We start from the raw sequence: 15,119 nt of genomic DNA, 5'->3' as shown, positions 1-15,119 counted from the left end.
GTACCCAGGCTCCTTCAAAGGGTTTTGTTAAGATGAGAATAAGTCTATGCTGACTCCAGCTGGACAAAAGTAATATTCAGAGTGGTGTATTATACAGAAAATTTGAATTTTGGTTATTTTGTGAGACAGAATATTTATTAATTATTATATCTTTGTATTATATTCAATGTAAATATTAATAAGTCACTTTTTCAATCAACAATTCTGAAAGACAGAAAATGGTGGAAAATAGGTGGCAACTAGTGGAAATTGGCTGTACTGGCTGAATCTGAAAAGATCATTTTTTGAATGTGTCTGCAGTGTATTATTTCTGCATGAGTGAAAGTTGGTTAAAGATAAGATTAATGGTAGATCAAGTTACAAGCTCCCACACTAATGTATAGAAACAACCCCAGGTGGAATTTGGGTCAGTTAAGATTTATATATGCAGACAAACATCAGGTCAGATGCAAAGAAATAGTTCTTGCCTTTTCTTTTCATTGATTGAAAAAAAAAAAGTGTATATAAAAAGGATGTTTTTACAATAGTTTTCAACTTAAGTATTTGACACCTTCTTTAGCTGACCAAAAAAGTGTATGTATGGAAGCAATTTATCTGTGTAGTAATAACAAAATTTGAAATCTGGCATTTGATGAGTCAGTCAGGGAGAAAATGGAAACACATTGTGAGAGGTAACAATATTATACTGTTTATTTTTTTAATTATAATTGTCTTTAACATTGTCTTAATTACTTACTCTTAACAAATACTTGAATTTGAAACAACATTTACAAAAATGCTTGAAATTAAAATCAACCAATCTCCTTTTAGGAAGTTTGGCAGATGGATAAATCCAAGATATTTTTTCTGGAATATAGCTCTATCATGTTTATAACACTGCTGGTAAAACTGTATCATTTTATATTATTTACATTGTTGATTAGCACTTAGGATACAATATGCACTTTTAACTTTTCATACCAGAAACCTTCTGTGAAAAAATGCAACTTTGTGACATGATCTGCCTGCCTGGCTGTATATACCTGAGCAGCATACAGCTTATTACTGCATAAAAGAAACATATCAAGATAATTCTGAATCAGGTAAATATTTTATGTTTTTACAAAAGCTAATGTTTAAATAACCCTTAATTTTTAAAGAAATACACCAATTAATAGTATTTCCTGGCATATTATAATTATGATAAGTATTAATTATAAATGTGATGAAAAACCCGTGCCATTATTATCTTTCGCCAAAGTCGGAGGGATATTATTTTTGGCGTTGTCCTTTCTGTTTCATCTGTCCGTCAGATTAATTGAAAATGCTTTTAATTGGAAAAATATTATAGCAGCTTTGTCTATAGAATCACTAAACCTCATGTAATTATTATAAGCTTATTAACACTGCTCAATTATTTACCTTGATTTAGTAAAAAATAGGGATTTTTCCTGTATTAACTGAATAGAAATATTTCTACAATGTAGATTTTGATGAAACTTCCCACAGTTTTAATAAAGATGTGGCTTATCATTTGACATAGATTAAGTTTGTAGAGTTTGTTGTTATGTCAGTAAGTTAGTTCAGTCTTTTGATTCCATATTTCCTAGAGGAAATTTACAATTTTCTGCAAAATTATTCAGAATGTTAGAAAAATATATTTATTAATAGATATATGGTTTGCTGTTACAGATTGTGTGCTGGAAAAATGGCCTTACATCCAAAGGAGTGAAATTTGGAGAGTCATTCGCCATCTACTTAAGCCATCCTGGAATATGAAAAAATAAGACTTCATTGACAGCATCCTGATCCTCGTGTTCAGATCTTTTGTGATTTCTTGTGAAGGGTCTTTGATTTTTGCATAAAAATAAAAAAATATATTAATATAATTTGATTTTTGCTTACTACTATTTTTTTTCAGATTCAGCAGGTGCAGCCGATTTCCACTAGTTGCCACGTATTTTCCACCTATTGCCAGCTATTTGGTGGCATTTAGTGGAAAATAGGACTGCCACCATAGTGGCGTTTTGGTGAAATTTTGTCCACTTACTGCCACCTGTTAGGTGGCGATTGGTGGAAATAAGTGGCATTTAGTGGAAAATAGATTTTACACCATAATGGTGGCATTTTAGTGGTATTTTGTCTAAATACTCCACTTACTGCCACCATGAAGGTGGCTATTGGTAGAATTAAGTGGCAAACAAATTTTCCACCATAATGGTGGCATAATGGTGTAAAACTGTCTAAATACTCCACTTATTGCCACCTAAAGGTGTACACAAGTGGAAAAAGGTGGAATTTAGTGGAAAACAGGTTTGCCACTGTCCTGTTCATTTTTCCAGCATTTTGGTGGCATTTTAGGTGGCATTTTGGTGGTAAATTGTCTAAATACTCCACCATTGAAAAGGGTGGCATTATAGTGGCAAATCTAGGGACGGGAATTGGCGTCTGGTTCATCAGTTTATATACTTCAGTTGGTGTTTGCCAAAATCGCTGCATAACTAAGCAAGTATCTGATTATGACCAGTTTATGCATGTTATCAACAGCAATACTCACTTAGTTCAAACGTTGTTGCCATATTTTCAGTGCATGTCCTCTTAATTGGTGCTGCACTTCAACACTATTTTCATGTAAATCAGTTGACGACCAGTGTGAACATTTGCAGTCAAATTCAAATCATGACAGATGGAAAAGGGACTGCGCCGGTTATGCCTAGCTATGGTAATTAAAACGTTCTACATGCTTTGCATGTCAACAAAAAAAGTATGACCAAATTACACAAAGGTTGTGAATTACAATCATATATCTCATACTGCACTATACACAAAAGGCAGCTTTTGACAGCAAAAGTCTGTTATTTTTCAACATCCCTTGTGACACCCTTTTACAATCTGTTTTTCAACTAGCTTAGTAAGTGGACTTTAACCTCTATGCGACTTTGTACTTGACAAAGTTATATTAAACTAGACCGATCACTGAAGGTGATGAATGTACCCCCCGCACGCACTGACACAGTACATTGCAATTTGACACATACAAGATTGCATAATTATATGGACTGTATGTATGTAAACTCTATGTATATAGTAAAGTAACAAAAAACAAAGTCGCATAACTCTGCAAATATTTTTCTGAAAGAACTTAACATGCACCATACACAACTACTGTTGTTACTGATTACTTGTGTGAAGTTTCATTAAATTGTGTCAAGGGGATGAGGAGAGTTGGTGTGCACAAGACTGTGTCTACAGACGGACAGATGGACAGACAGACAGACAAACGCTATTAAGTTTGATGACTTCTGGCTAAAGAGGCCTCAGTTAATGAGTGATCATCTGACTGGAAAATGAAGATAAAATGCACATCTCCTCTTGGGAGTGAAGTTTCCTATGAAATTTTGATGAAATTCAGTCACATGTTGCTGAGGAATACTCCGGACAAGAAACAGTACAGTATACTATTAATGTTTAATAATCAAAGGGCAATAACTCAGTGAAAAATCATTTGACCAGAACATGAAGACAATATATGCACAGGCTCCTCCTGGAACTGAAGCTTCCCATGAAGTTTTGAAGCAGTTGCTGAGGAACACGGAACACTCGGGACAAGAAATTGTACTAGTCTACTTATGTTAAATGTTTAAAGGGCAACATGCACATCTCAGTTAAAAATCATTAAACCAGAACACAAAGAAAATATGTGCACCTCCTCTTGAGAGTGAAGCTTGCTATGAACTTTTGCTAAATTCCAACCAGTAGTTGCCGAGAAATACTCTGGACAAGAATTGTACTGTAGTATCAAAGGGCAATAACTCTTTGATAAATCACTTAACCGGAACAAGAAGACAAGTGCATCTCCTCTTGTTAGTAAAGCTCCCTATGAAGTATGGGCTAAATTCCAACCAGTGGACAGGAACTGCAGGACAGACGGAAGAAGCGACGACTATTTTATGCTTCCTCTTTGGGGAGCATAATAAATGTGTACTTTACCTTGTTATTGCTTCTTGGTGTTGACCGACCACTTGAGTCAAGATCTGGTGAAGATGATCTTGTAGGCCACCTACATACTGTTAAGGTACTGTAAATTGTATATTTTCTGCATCACTAACTTTTTCAAGGGCTGAGTGGTTACGGTTGCTACTGTAGAATTATTTCACGAGAGGAAGCCAAAATAAAATTACTTGTATATTCTACATATTGATATCTGTGTCCAAGGTTTAATGAAAATATCACTTGTTCTTAAAATGTTATGATAAAACCCACAACTTGACATAAGTACAAATAGATGGACATATGAATTGGCAAACAGAGAATGCATTTTGACTACATGTCTTCTACTTTATATATACCAAAGTTCATGAAAACATCTATTGTTATTTTCAAGTTATCATGCAATCTTTTTTTTGTCATATTTTTAGACTATTTGTTGCCATACCAATAAAATCAAATCAAATCATGTGCATATTCTCTGCCGCCTATCCATGTATCAAGTTTCTTGAAGCAAGAACTTTTTGTACAACATGTACACTCCCCAGTGACGGCCTGTCCACTTTAAATCCAGAGATCACCATGACCTTGTCTTTGCATCCTTAACATAATATGGGTCATCAATTGACAGGAAATCATCCAATGAAGTTTGTAAACTGTAGGGAAAAGCATTCTTTAGTTACTGTGCAGAAACTCTTAAATAGTGTCAAGGTCATTGTTACCTTTACATTTGACTTAACTGTCCACCAAAATAGTAGAGGTCATCTATTGACTACAGGCAGGGGAAAATGACAGAAATACAAAATTTACCAAGAAAAACTTTTAATTTAAATTTTTTTTTTTTTTTTTGCATAAACAGGTGGGTCGGAGGTCTAGTGGTAACATGCTTGACTGTCAATCCAGAAGTCTGAGGTTCGAATCCCAGTCCTGGCACTGGAAATTTCTGAGATGCTCCTGAGTGTCTCCCACCTTACAAAGACGCCTGTACTGGTTTTTCCAAGGAAAGACGGCTTCACGTGTATCGGAGCTATACACCGGGCATGTTAAAGAACAAGACTATCTATTTGCAAAGAGCTATGCTAAGCCGGACAGCCTGTATCTAAATCTGTTGTCTCTTATCTGTTCTGGGGGCTTTATCGGAGTCTGTACTAGTAGTGTTTGCTATATGTAAAGCACCTTTGAACGTGTTTATCATGAAAAGAGCGCTTTATAAATCTGGTATAATAATAAAATATTAATTTAAAAGTTAAATAACTGTATACATATGAAGATAATATTCCAACAATATGTGTAATTTACAAAAATATTTAGTGACAAATGAGCTTTCAACAGCTATTTAGAAAATACTTAGGTGCACTGAATTTTTCATCAATAAAAATCATGGAGGACATGACTGTACATTTTATGCACCTTACATCAACACGGACAGATAGTAACACCCAAAATTACATCCGGGAATTTGAGACAAGAGGGTCATAATGATCCTGAATCGCTCACCTGAGTAATATGAGCCACAAGTTTAAAATGGTAAACTGATGCTAAAATATTAGAAAGTAGGTCAGTAGGTCAAATTCATGGTCACTGAAAGCCAGTTTTAAGATCGGTGTGCAAAACTGTACATATCATCCAAATTTCAAGGCTGTATCTTAAAAAACAAGAAAGTAGGTCAGTAGGTCAAGGTCATAGTCAAGTGACCCCTAATCCCTTGGGGTCATCAAGTAATTATAATTAAACAGCCTAGGAAATATGATCAGATAATTTTTGAAGTATTTATTCCTATATAACTCGTATAAAAAGTGACCCCCAGGGCGGGGCCTCTTCACCACAGGGGCATAATTTGAACAATCTTGTTAGAGATCCACTAGGCATTGATTAATGCTACATACCAAATATCAAAGGCCTAGGCCTGGAACTTTCAGACAAGATTTTTTCCCCCCTATATAAGTCTATGTTAAATTTGGGACCCCAGGGCAGGACCTCTTTTCACCCCAAAGGAATAATTTGAACAATTTTGGTAGAGGACCACAAGGCAATGCAACATACCAAATATCAAAAGCCTAGGCCTTGCAGTTTCAGGCAAGATTTTTAAAAAAAATTCCTATACGTCTATGTAAAATTTCAGACCCCCTGGGGCAGGGCCTCTTTTCACCCCAGGGTTATAATTTGAAAAATTTTGGTAGAGGACCACAAGGCAATGCTACATACCAAATATCAAAGGCCTAGGTCTTGTGGTTTTAGACAAGAAGATTTTTGAAGTTTTTTGCTAAATAAGTCTATGTAAATCATGGGACACCCGGAGCCGGGCCTCTTTTCATCCTAGGGGCACAATTTGAACAACCTTTATAGAGGACCATTAGATGATGTCACATGCCAAATATCAAAGCTCTACGCCTTGTGGTTTTGGACAAGAAGATTTTTAAAGTTTTTCCTTTCGGTTGCCATGGCAACCAGAATTCTGCATGGAATTAAATTCTTTGAACAATTTTGAAAGGGGGCCACCCAAGGATCATTCCTGTTAAGTTTGGTGTAATTCTGCCCAGTGGTTTTCAAGAAGATTTTTTAGAAACTGTTGACAGACACAGGACACACATTGCATGACACACAACGAACGACGGACATCAAGCGGTCACATAAGCTCACCATGAGCCTTTGGCTCAGGTGAGCTAATAAGATGTCAATGCACAAAGTGAACCACTATTTGTACAGGTCTGTCGTTCAGAAACATAAACAAATCAATGTGAAAAATGAATGCGCTCAGAAGTGCTTGCATATGGAGGCAAATAATGGTGCTTGTTGGCGCTTCTATGCAGAGATCGATATCGGCGCTCAGCGGTGCTTCCTTGTGGGAACAGATAGGGGCGCTCTCTGGCACTTGTATGCAGTAATGGGTTAAGCTCTTGGTATTTCTACATTTCATATATTCTGGAAAAATTTAAAATGATAAACAAGCTTGTGTTCTGACAACTTCATCTTCGACCGTAATATTAAAATCCCTTGATGGATGACAAAGTTATAGACTGTACACGAAATCGGGAGAGACAAACAGAAGGATGAATGGATGGACTGACGGACAAGGGCAACATTACCTGCACCCCCACTTCCCAAACAAATTTTGGGGGCACTAAGATCTCCAGACCAGCAAAATGTTTAAAAACATCCATTTGGAAGGATATTCATCGCCAGCAACTAATGAAGCCTTCAACGACACTTTGTTCAACTGCTGAATGTAGAGAAACAAAACAAACTTCAATGTTGCCACAGTTACCTTATTCTTCATCACATCTGAAGAAGAAAAAAAAAAAAACATCTACAAAAGGCAAGTTTGCAGTAAATCCATCAATGTGTAATTGAGGTTCATTTTGGTTAATTTTGGCCACCTGCTGACAAAAGGGGCCTTAAATAATGAAGAAAAACTGCATGCATTAAAACATGAAAATTAAATGTAAAGGTTTTTATTAGGTTGGCGAACGAGTTGGCGAACGAGTTGGCGAACGAGTTCGCCAGACTATTATTAGCACAAATCGAAAGTCACAAAGATCAACCGAGTGCTGAGACTGACAACATAAACCATTTCATGCGCAATTCAAATAGTTCCGTCATGTATATCAGTTTTACCACGGATTTGTTTAAAGATTGTTAAGCTCATCTGTTTCAATAAAAAAACTTTTTTTCAACCATTTTATTATCATGTTTTTCTTTTAAAGAAAAAATATTTGAAAGAAAAAACAGACGTTTATGAAGGCGTCCCTAATTATATATTCAAACTTAGTACGCGTTTCTTAATTAGGCTGGTGTGACGTCACTCTGCTTGTTCATTCACTTTTGTATAGACTCATTCATTATGTATGTATTCTTTCTAGATTGTGGAATAGTCTATTTCAAGTAGAGGTAGTGCGTCAAGTTCTTACACAAACTAATACACTTAAAATCTTGCAGTTAGAGTTTTGATAACATTTTTATATCTATTTATGAACCTAAATTATATTACATTTTTAGGGCGATTAGCCCCAAAGTGAACAATACGGTTCAGATTCTCTTAACACCATATGCCTACAAGCAACAGTAAACATTCACCCCCTAACATTTCCACACTATAATTTCTATGTGATTCTGTAAATGATTAATTAAATGTTTAATAAAAGTATAAGTATTTTCAACAAGAGCTGTCCGTAAGACAGCCAAGCTCGACTATTCGAAATATTGTCACAGAAGCAGGAAATTATTACCCAAAATGTTAAATATCAAAAGGGTTTTAAGTTCGAAAGGGGACATAATTTGACCAAAATACATATCAGAGTTATGGGACTTGGTGCTATCAACTAGTTTTATAACCCCGAAGAAACATATTAAATTTCAATTCAATATCTGCATTAGTTTTGGGGATAGTAACTTGCATGTAAAACTTTAACCAGAATTTTCTAAGTCCAAAAGGGGGCATAATTTGCTCAAAATACATGTTAAGAGTTATGGAACTTGACCCAGTGAGGTTGGTAATTGACCTAGAAAAAGAATAAATAAGTTTCAAAGCTGTATGCCTTTTGGTAATAGCTGTATGTACTTGCACGCAAAACTTTAACCAGGATTTTCTAAGTCCAAAAGGGGGCATAATTTGCCCAAAATACATGTCAGAGTTATAGGACTTGGTGCTATCAACTAGTTTTATAACCCCGAAGACAAATGTGAAGTTTCAATTTAATATCTGTAGTAGTTTTGGAGATAGTTACTTGCATGTAAAACTTTAACCAGGATTTTCTAAGTCCAAAAGGGGGCATAATTTGGCCAAAATACATGTCAGAGTTATGGGACTTGACCCAGTGAGGTAGGTAATTGATCTAGAAAAAGAAAAAATAAGTTTCAAATCTATATGCCTTTTAGTAATAGCTGTATGTACTTGCACGCAAAACTTTAACCAGAATTTTCTAAGTCAAAAAGGGGGCATAAATTGGCCAAAATGAAGGTCAGAGTTACGGGCTTGGTGCTATCAACTAGTTTTATAACCCCGAAGACACATGTAAAGTTTCAATTCAATATCTGCATTAGTTTTGGAGATAGTAACTTGCATGTAAAACTTTAACCAGAATTTTCTAAGTCCAAAAGGGGGCATAATTTGGCCAAAATACATGTCAGAGTTATGGGACTTGACCCAGTGAGGTAGGTAATTGATCTAGAAAAAGAAAAAATAAGTTTTAAATCTATATGCCTTTTAGTAATAGCTGTATGTACTTGCACGCAAAACTTTAACCAGAATTTTCTAAGTCCAAAAGGGGGCATAATTTGGCCAAAATGAAGGTCAGAGTTATGGGACTTGGTGCTATCAACTAGTTTTATAACCCCGAAGACACATGTGAAGTTTCAATTCAATATCTGCATTAGTTTTGGAGATAGTAACTTGCATGTTAAACTTTAACCAGAATTTTCTAAGTCCAAAAGGGGGCATAATTTGCTCAAAATACATGTTAGAGTTATGGAACTTGACCCAGTGAGGTTGGTAATTGACCTAGAAAAAGAATAAATAAGTTTCAAAGCTATATGCCTTTAAATGATAGCTGTATGTACTTGCATGCAAAAACTTAACCAAGGTGTGACGCCGACGCCCACGCCAACGCCAGGGTGAGTAGAATAGCTAGACTATTCTTCGAATAGCCGAGCTAAAAATGTCTAAACCTTCACCCTTCTGTATTAGAGGTTAAATTCACTTTAAACAGCAAGAAATGGCTAATCAAATGAAAAAAATCTGCTTTTGTACAACAAATCAATGACAAGTCTTGAAGACAAGAGCTGTCGGATGACAGCGCGCTCGACTATTCGAAGAATTGATTGAAGAATGGGGTCAAAATATTTCCATAGATTTTCAGACAAAAGAAAACGAGGGCCAAGATGGCCCTAGGTCGCTCACCTGAGTAACACACCATCAACAGTGTAAACATGTTTGACCTAGTGATTTCATGGAGACAAATATTCTGACCAATTTTCATTAAGATTGGACCAAAAATGTGGCCTCTAAAAAAAATAATGAGAAATAATGAGCATTTTCTTTGACCTAGTGACCTAGTTTTTGACCCCACATGACCCAGATTAGAACTTGTCAAAGATTTCATGAAAACAAACATTCTGACAAAGTTTCAGGAAGATTGGAGTAAAAAAAAAGTGGCCTCTAGAGTGTAAACAAGCTTTTCATTTGATTTGACCTAGTGACCTTGTTTTTGACCCACATGACCCAGATCCAAGATTTCATGATAACAAACATTCTGACCAAGTTTTATGAAGATAGAATAAACAAGAGGGCCAAGATGGCCCTAGGTCGCACACCTAAGAAACACTCCATAACAGTGTAAAACATGTTTGACCTAGTGATTTCATGGAAACAAATATTCTGACCAATTTTCATTAAGATTGGACCAAAAAATTGGTCTCTTGCGATAAAACAAGCATTTTCTTAGATATGACCTAGTTTTTGACCCTAGATGACCCATGTTCAAACTCGACCTAGATTTTATCAAGGCAATCATTCTGACCAAAATTCATGAAGATCAACTGAAAAATACAGCCTCTATCACATACAGAAGTTCTTTCTTTGATTTGACCAAGTGACCAAGTTTTTGACCTCAGATGACCCATATTCAAATTCGACCTAGATTTCATTAAGGCAATCAACCTGACCAAATTTCATAAATATCAACTGAAAAAAACAGTCTCTATCGCATACACAAGATTTTTCTTTAATTTCACCTAGTGACCTAGCTTTTGACCTCAGATAATCCATATTCAAAACCGACCTTGTTTTCATCAAGGCAATCACTCTGACCAAATTTCATGAAGATCAATTGAAAAATACATCCTCTATTGCATACACAATGTTTTTCTTCGATTTGACCTAGTGACCTAGTTTTTGACCCCAGATGACCCATTTTCGAAATCAGCCTAGATTTTATCAAGGTAATCATTCTGGCTAAATTTCATGAAGATCAGTTGAAAAATACAGCCTCTATTGCATACACAAGGTTTTTCTTTGATTTGACCTAGTGACCTAGTTTTTGAACCCAGATGACCCATTTTCGAACTTGGTCTAAATTTCATCAAGGCAATCATTCTGACCAAAATTCATGAAGATCAATTGAAAAATACAGCCTCTATCGCATACACAAGGTTTTTACGTGATATGACCTAGTGACCTAGTTTTTGACCCAAGATGACCCATTTTCGAACTCGGCCTAAATTTCATCAAGGCAATCATTCTGACCAAAATTCATGAAGATCAATTGAAAAATACCGCCTCTATCGCATACACAAGGTTTTTCTTTGATTTGACCTAGTGACCTAGTTTTGGACCCGAGATGACCCATTTTCAAACTCGGCCTAGATTTCATCAAGGTTATCATTCTGACCAATATTCATGAAGAAGAATTGAAAAATACAGCCTCTATTGCATACACAAGGTTTTTCTTTGATTTGACCTAGTGACCTAGTTTTTGACCCGAGATGACCCATTTTCGAACTCGGCCTAGATTTCATCAAGGTTATCATTCTGACCAATATTCATGAAGATCAATTGAAAAATACAGCCTCTATCGCATACACAAGCTAAATGTTGACAGACGACGGACGACAGACGACAGACGACAGACGACGGACGACGGACGCCGGACATTGAGCGATCAGAAAAACTCACCTGAGCATTGCTCAGGTGAGCTAAAAATGGATTAAACAAAATTTTTTCCTGTATTTGTGGATTTCGATTAGTCTTGCACTAAGTGGCAATGTGTGACCATGATGGCAAATATGTTATTAAGTTATATGTTAGGCAAACACAGACTTGTATGAAAAGTTTAACTAATTTCCAAATCCAAAAAGGGTCATAATTCAGTCAAAATAGTTGACAGAGTTATGTACACTTGCCTACAGATGGAAATCATGTTGATATACTAGTGTTAACAGTTTCAAAGCCACAGTTCAAATATTTTGACAAAAATGTCAAAGTCCAAAAAGGGCCATAATTCAGCCAAAATAGTTGTCAAGAGTTATGTACTCTTGCCTGCAGATGGAAATCATAATGTGTTTAAAGTTTAAAAGCCATATGTCAAATAGTCTTGACAAAACATGGACATATATGAAAACAGAACCAATTTCCAAGTTCAAAAAGGGCCATAATTCAGCCAAAAAAAGATGACAGAGTTATGTACTCTTGCCTATTGATAGAGACTATAATACTGAACAAGATATAAAAGTTTCAAAGCCATATGTCAAACACTTTACACAAAATATAAACTGGTACGAAAAACTTAACCAAGATTTCTAAGTAAAAAAGGGGCAATAATTCAACCAAAATGCTTGATGGAGTTATGTACTCTTGCCTACAACTGAACATGATGATGGTAAACAAGTGTTGAAAGTTTCAAAGCTTTATCTCAAAAGACTTTGCCAAAATATGAACTGGTACGAAAAACTTAACCAAGATTTCTAAGTCAAAAGGGGCCATAATTCAGTCAAAATGCTTGACAGAGTTATATACTCTTGCCTATAACTGGACATGGTGATGGTAAACAAGTGTTGAAAGTTTCAAAGCTTTATCTCAAAAGACTTTGTCAAAATGTGGACTGGTACGAAAAACTTAACCAGGGTGTGACGCCGACGCCGACGCCGTGGTGAGTAGGATAGCTCTACTTATTCTTCGAATAGTCGAGCTAAAAACAAACAGTTTATCATACTAGATAAAAGAAATATAATGAAAACAAGAGGGCCATGATGGCCCTATATCGCTCACCTAAGTACCATTGCTCTTAATGATAAGATCAAGTTTTGACATAGATCACATAGGCATACACATTAAATATCATCAGGATAACTATTTTCTTGTAACAGTCCCTTTTGACCAAGGGGTTTTTACGTCATGACTTTACCAAATTCAGAAATTACATCGCGAAAAATTACCTGGATTGACTGGAATTTACCCGCGAATCGTAAAATTCTATAAAAAATATTCTTATGGCAGGATGCATTCTTTGTCCTTAAGACTTTTCAAGTCACAAATAGCCTATATGTAAATACCTCCATTCAGCTCTTGTTAGACTCTTATCATGTATTAAGAATCATCTACAACTTTTTAGTGAATGTGTTAATGTATTTCGTAATAAATTAATGTAATGTTATGAAATATAAACACTGCATTAATAGAGATATAAAGTCTGATACACGTGTTTATGACTGTAATCTATGTAACTATCATTATTGTCAAACACCTTCACATTGTCAGTCACATTTAAAATGTAGTGGTAAATTTATCTAACTCTCAGTGTTAAGTTTCTATTGGAATCATTGACTGAATCTTGAACTGCATTTGGTTCTGGTAAACAATCTCTGGTACTGTTTTGCAGGAATTATTCAGGAATATTACCACTCTTGCATAGGTGCAATACAGTGAAACACCGCTCGCTCGAGGTCGCAAGGGGATGAGCAAAATGCTCGAGTTATCCATGGTTTCGAGCGACCCAAACATTGACCAACATACGAAGAAAATTGAAGTTTGTTTTACCAATTGTCATCGAGACCATTTGCAGAGGAAACGGTGATGCGTAGTAATAACACACTCGTGACATTTTCACAAAAACATATTGCAAACGTTATTTATGATAGATCGTAAATGGCACATGTGAAGAAACAGCTAAGACATTTTATTTTCATGTTTTTTTTTTATTTCGAATACTGTAATCGAATTCGCAATTTTCTTCTCCAAATTAAGATCTCATAATTATTGTCTCAATTTTATGAAAAGGCTGTCTTATTTCCTTTATTTGCATGCAAACAACTGTTGATTAAAATATTAAGACCTCATAATTATCTCCTCGATCCCGCAGAAAAAAAGTAATAATTAATAACAATTTTGATCAGTAAAATTTTTCTTCCACCTTTCATCAATAATTAATCTCATTATCAGGTCAAATATACCGACAAACATACATTTAAGATAGTCGGCGAATAGACCATGCAATTCTCACGGCGTGCGAAAATTTTAAATTAACCGATACATTCTGACCGCCGAAGGTGTGAAAAATTTTGACACCTCTGCTCGAGTTTGCCATAAGCAACAAAGAGTAAATTAATACACAGGGACCAGGTGTCATGCTCGAGCGATCGAGTTATCGATGTTCGACCCAGCCATGGTAATTTCACATTGAAAATAGAAGGAAATCGGCCGGGACCACATGAATTGCTCGAGCGAGCCCGGGTGCTCGAGTCATCGATGCTCGAGCGAGCGGTGTTTCACTGTAGATGTTTTTTCTTTGCTGCAGAAATAGGTAGCTTTGAATGATAATTCATTGGCATAGATACAACAGTTTTTGCTTGTTAGCTTCTGGAGGGAAACATTTTCAATTTTTCAAATTTATCATTAAAATCAAATTTGAAATAACACACATCTGATGCCTCCTTAGTATATCTAAACAATTTTTGAACAGAGTACCTTGGTTCCTGTTTCTGGTTTTTTCTGTACCTTTATATTGTTCCTCTGATATTGTTTAAAGTGTATGAGGTTAGTGTACCTTATACTGGTTTCTCATCTGGCCATCTCAATAACTATATATCTCATTTTGACAGAACAAATATCCATGTACTGAACTACATGGTCTATTTCTGGTGGAAGTGACTGGTGATGTAACTACCTGTAATGCTCTTCTTTTTGCAGCAACCTCAGACCAGGCATGCTAAATGTTTTTAAAATGTTAGGCAGAGTTTACGCATGTAATACATCAGGCTCACCAAACATGGAACATTTAACACTGACTGGAGATCAAAACATGCTACATGACTGCAACATTTAGATTCACATTTCTGTTTATTGTTAGTTTTCTGTTCTCTTGATCACTTCTTTCTTTGCTGAAGTTTGTCAAAAGCATTCTATTGTTCATCAGTCAAAATTCCTTCTTGCTGTGCCATGAAATACTGATATTACATATGTTGCACTGGTCCTTCTTAGTACAACATAAATCTGTATACTTTCAATAAAACTGGCTTTGTTTTAATTTTTTTACTCCTCCAGATAGAGGTAATAAATTTTTGGCAGTGTGAGATGCGAACCAAGGAATTGTCTCTTTTTCTCTTCTCGTACATTCTAATGTGCACCTATGGGTGGGAAAGATTCAATAGGCTTTTTCACTGCA

The 15,119-nt window shown here is 35.7% G+C and overlaps 1 protein-coding gene across 1 annotated transcript in view; it reads right to left on the bottom strand.

Moving 5' to 3' along the window:
- LOC123533207 (TBCC domain-containing protein 1-like) overlaps window positions 1–15,119 on the bottom strand; it is a 320,801-nt gene that overhangs the window by 225,083 nt on the left and 80,599 nt on the right. Inside the window, exons 6-7 of the mRNA XM_053520503.1 lie at window positions 7,089–7,248; window positions 3,970–4,057 (exon numbers count right to left, since the gene is read on the bottom strand). Of these exons, the coding sequence (XP_053376478.1) occupies window positions 3,970–4,057; window positions 7,089–7,248 (248 nt within the window). The remainder of the gene's footprint in view (window positions 1–3,969; window positions 4,058–7,088; window positions 7,249–15,119) is intronic.

Source organism: Mercenaria mercenaria, chromosome 12 (genome assembly GCF_021730395.1).
Source record: "Mercenaria mercenaria strain notata chromosome 12, MADL_Memer_1, whole genome shotgun sequence".
NCBI lineage: Eukaryota > Metazoa > Mollusca > Bivalvia > Venerida > Veneridae > Mercenaria > Mercenaria mercenaria.
This window is presented reverse-complemented; position numbering and strand designations above follow the sequence as displayed.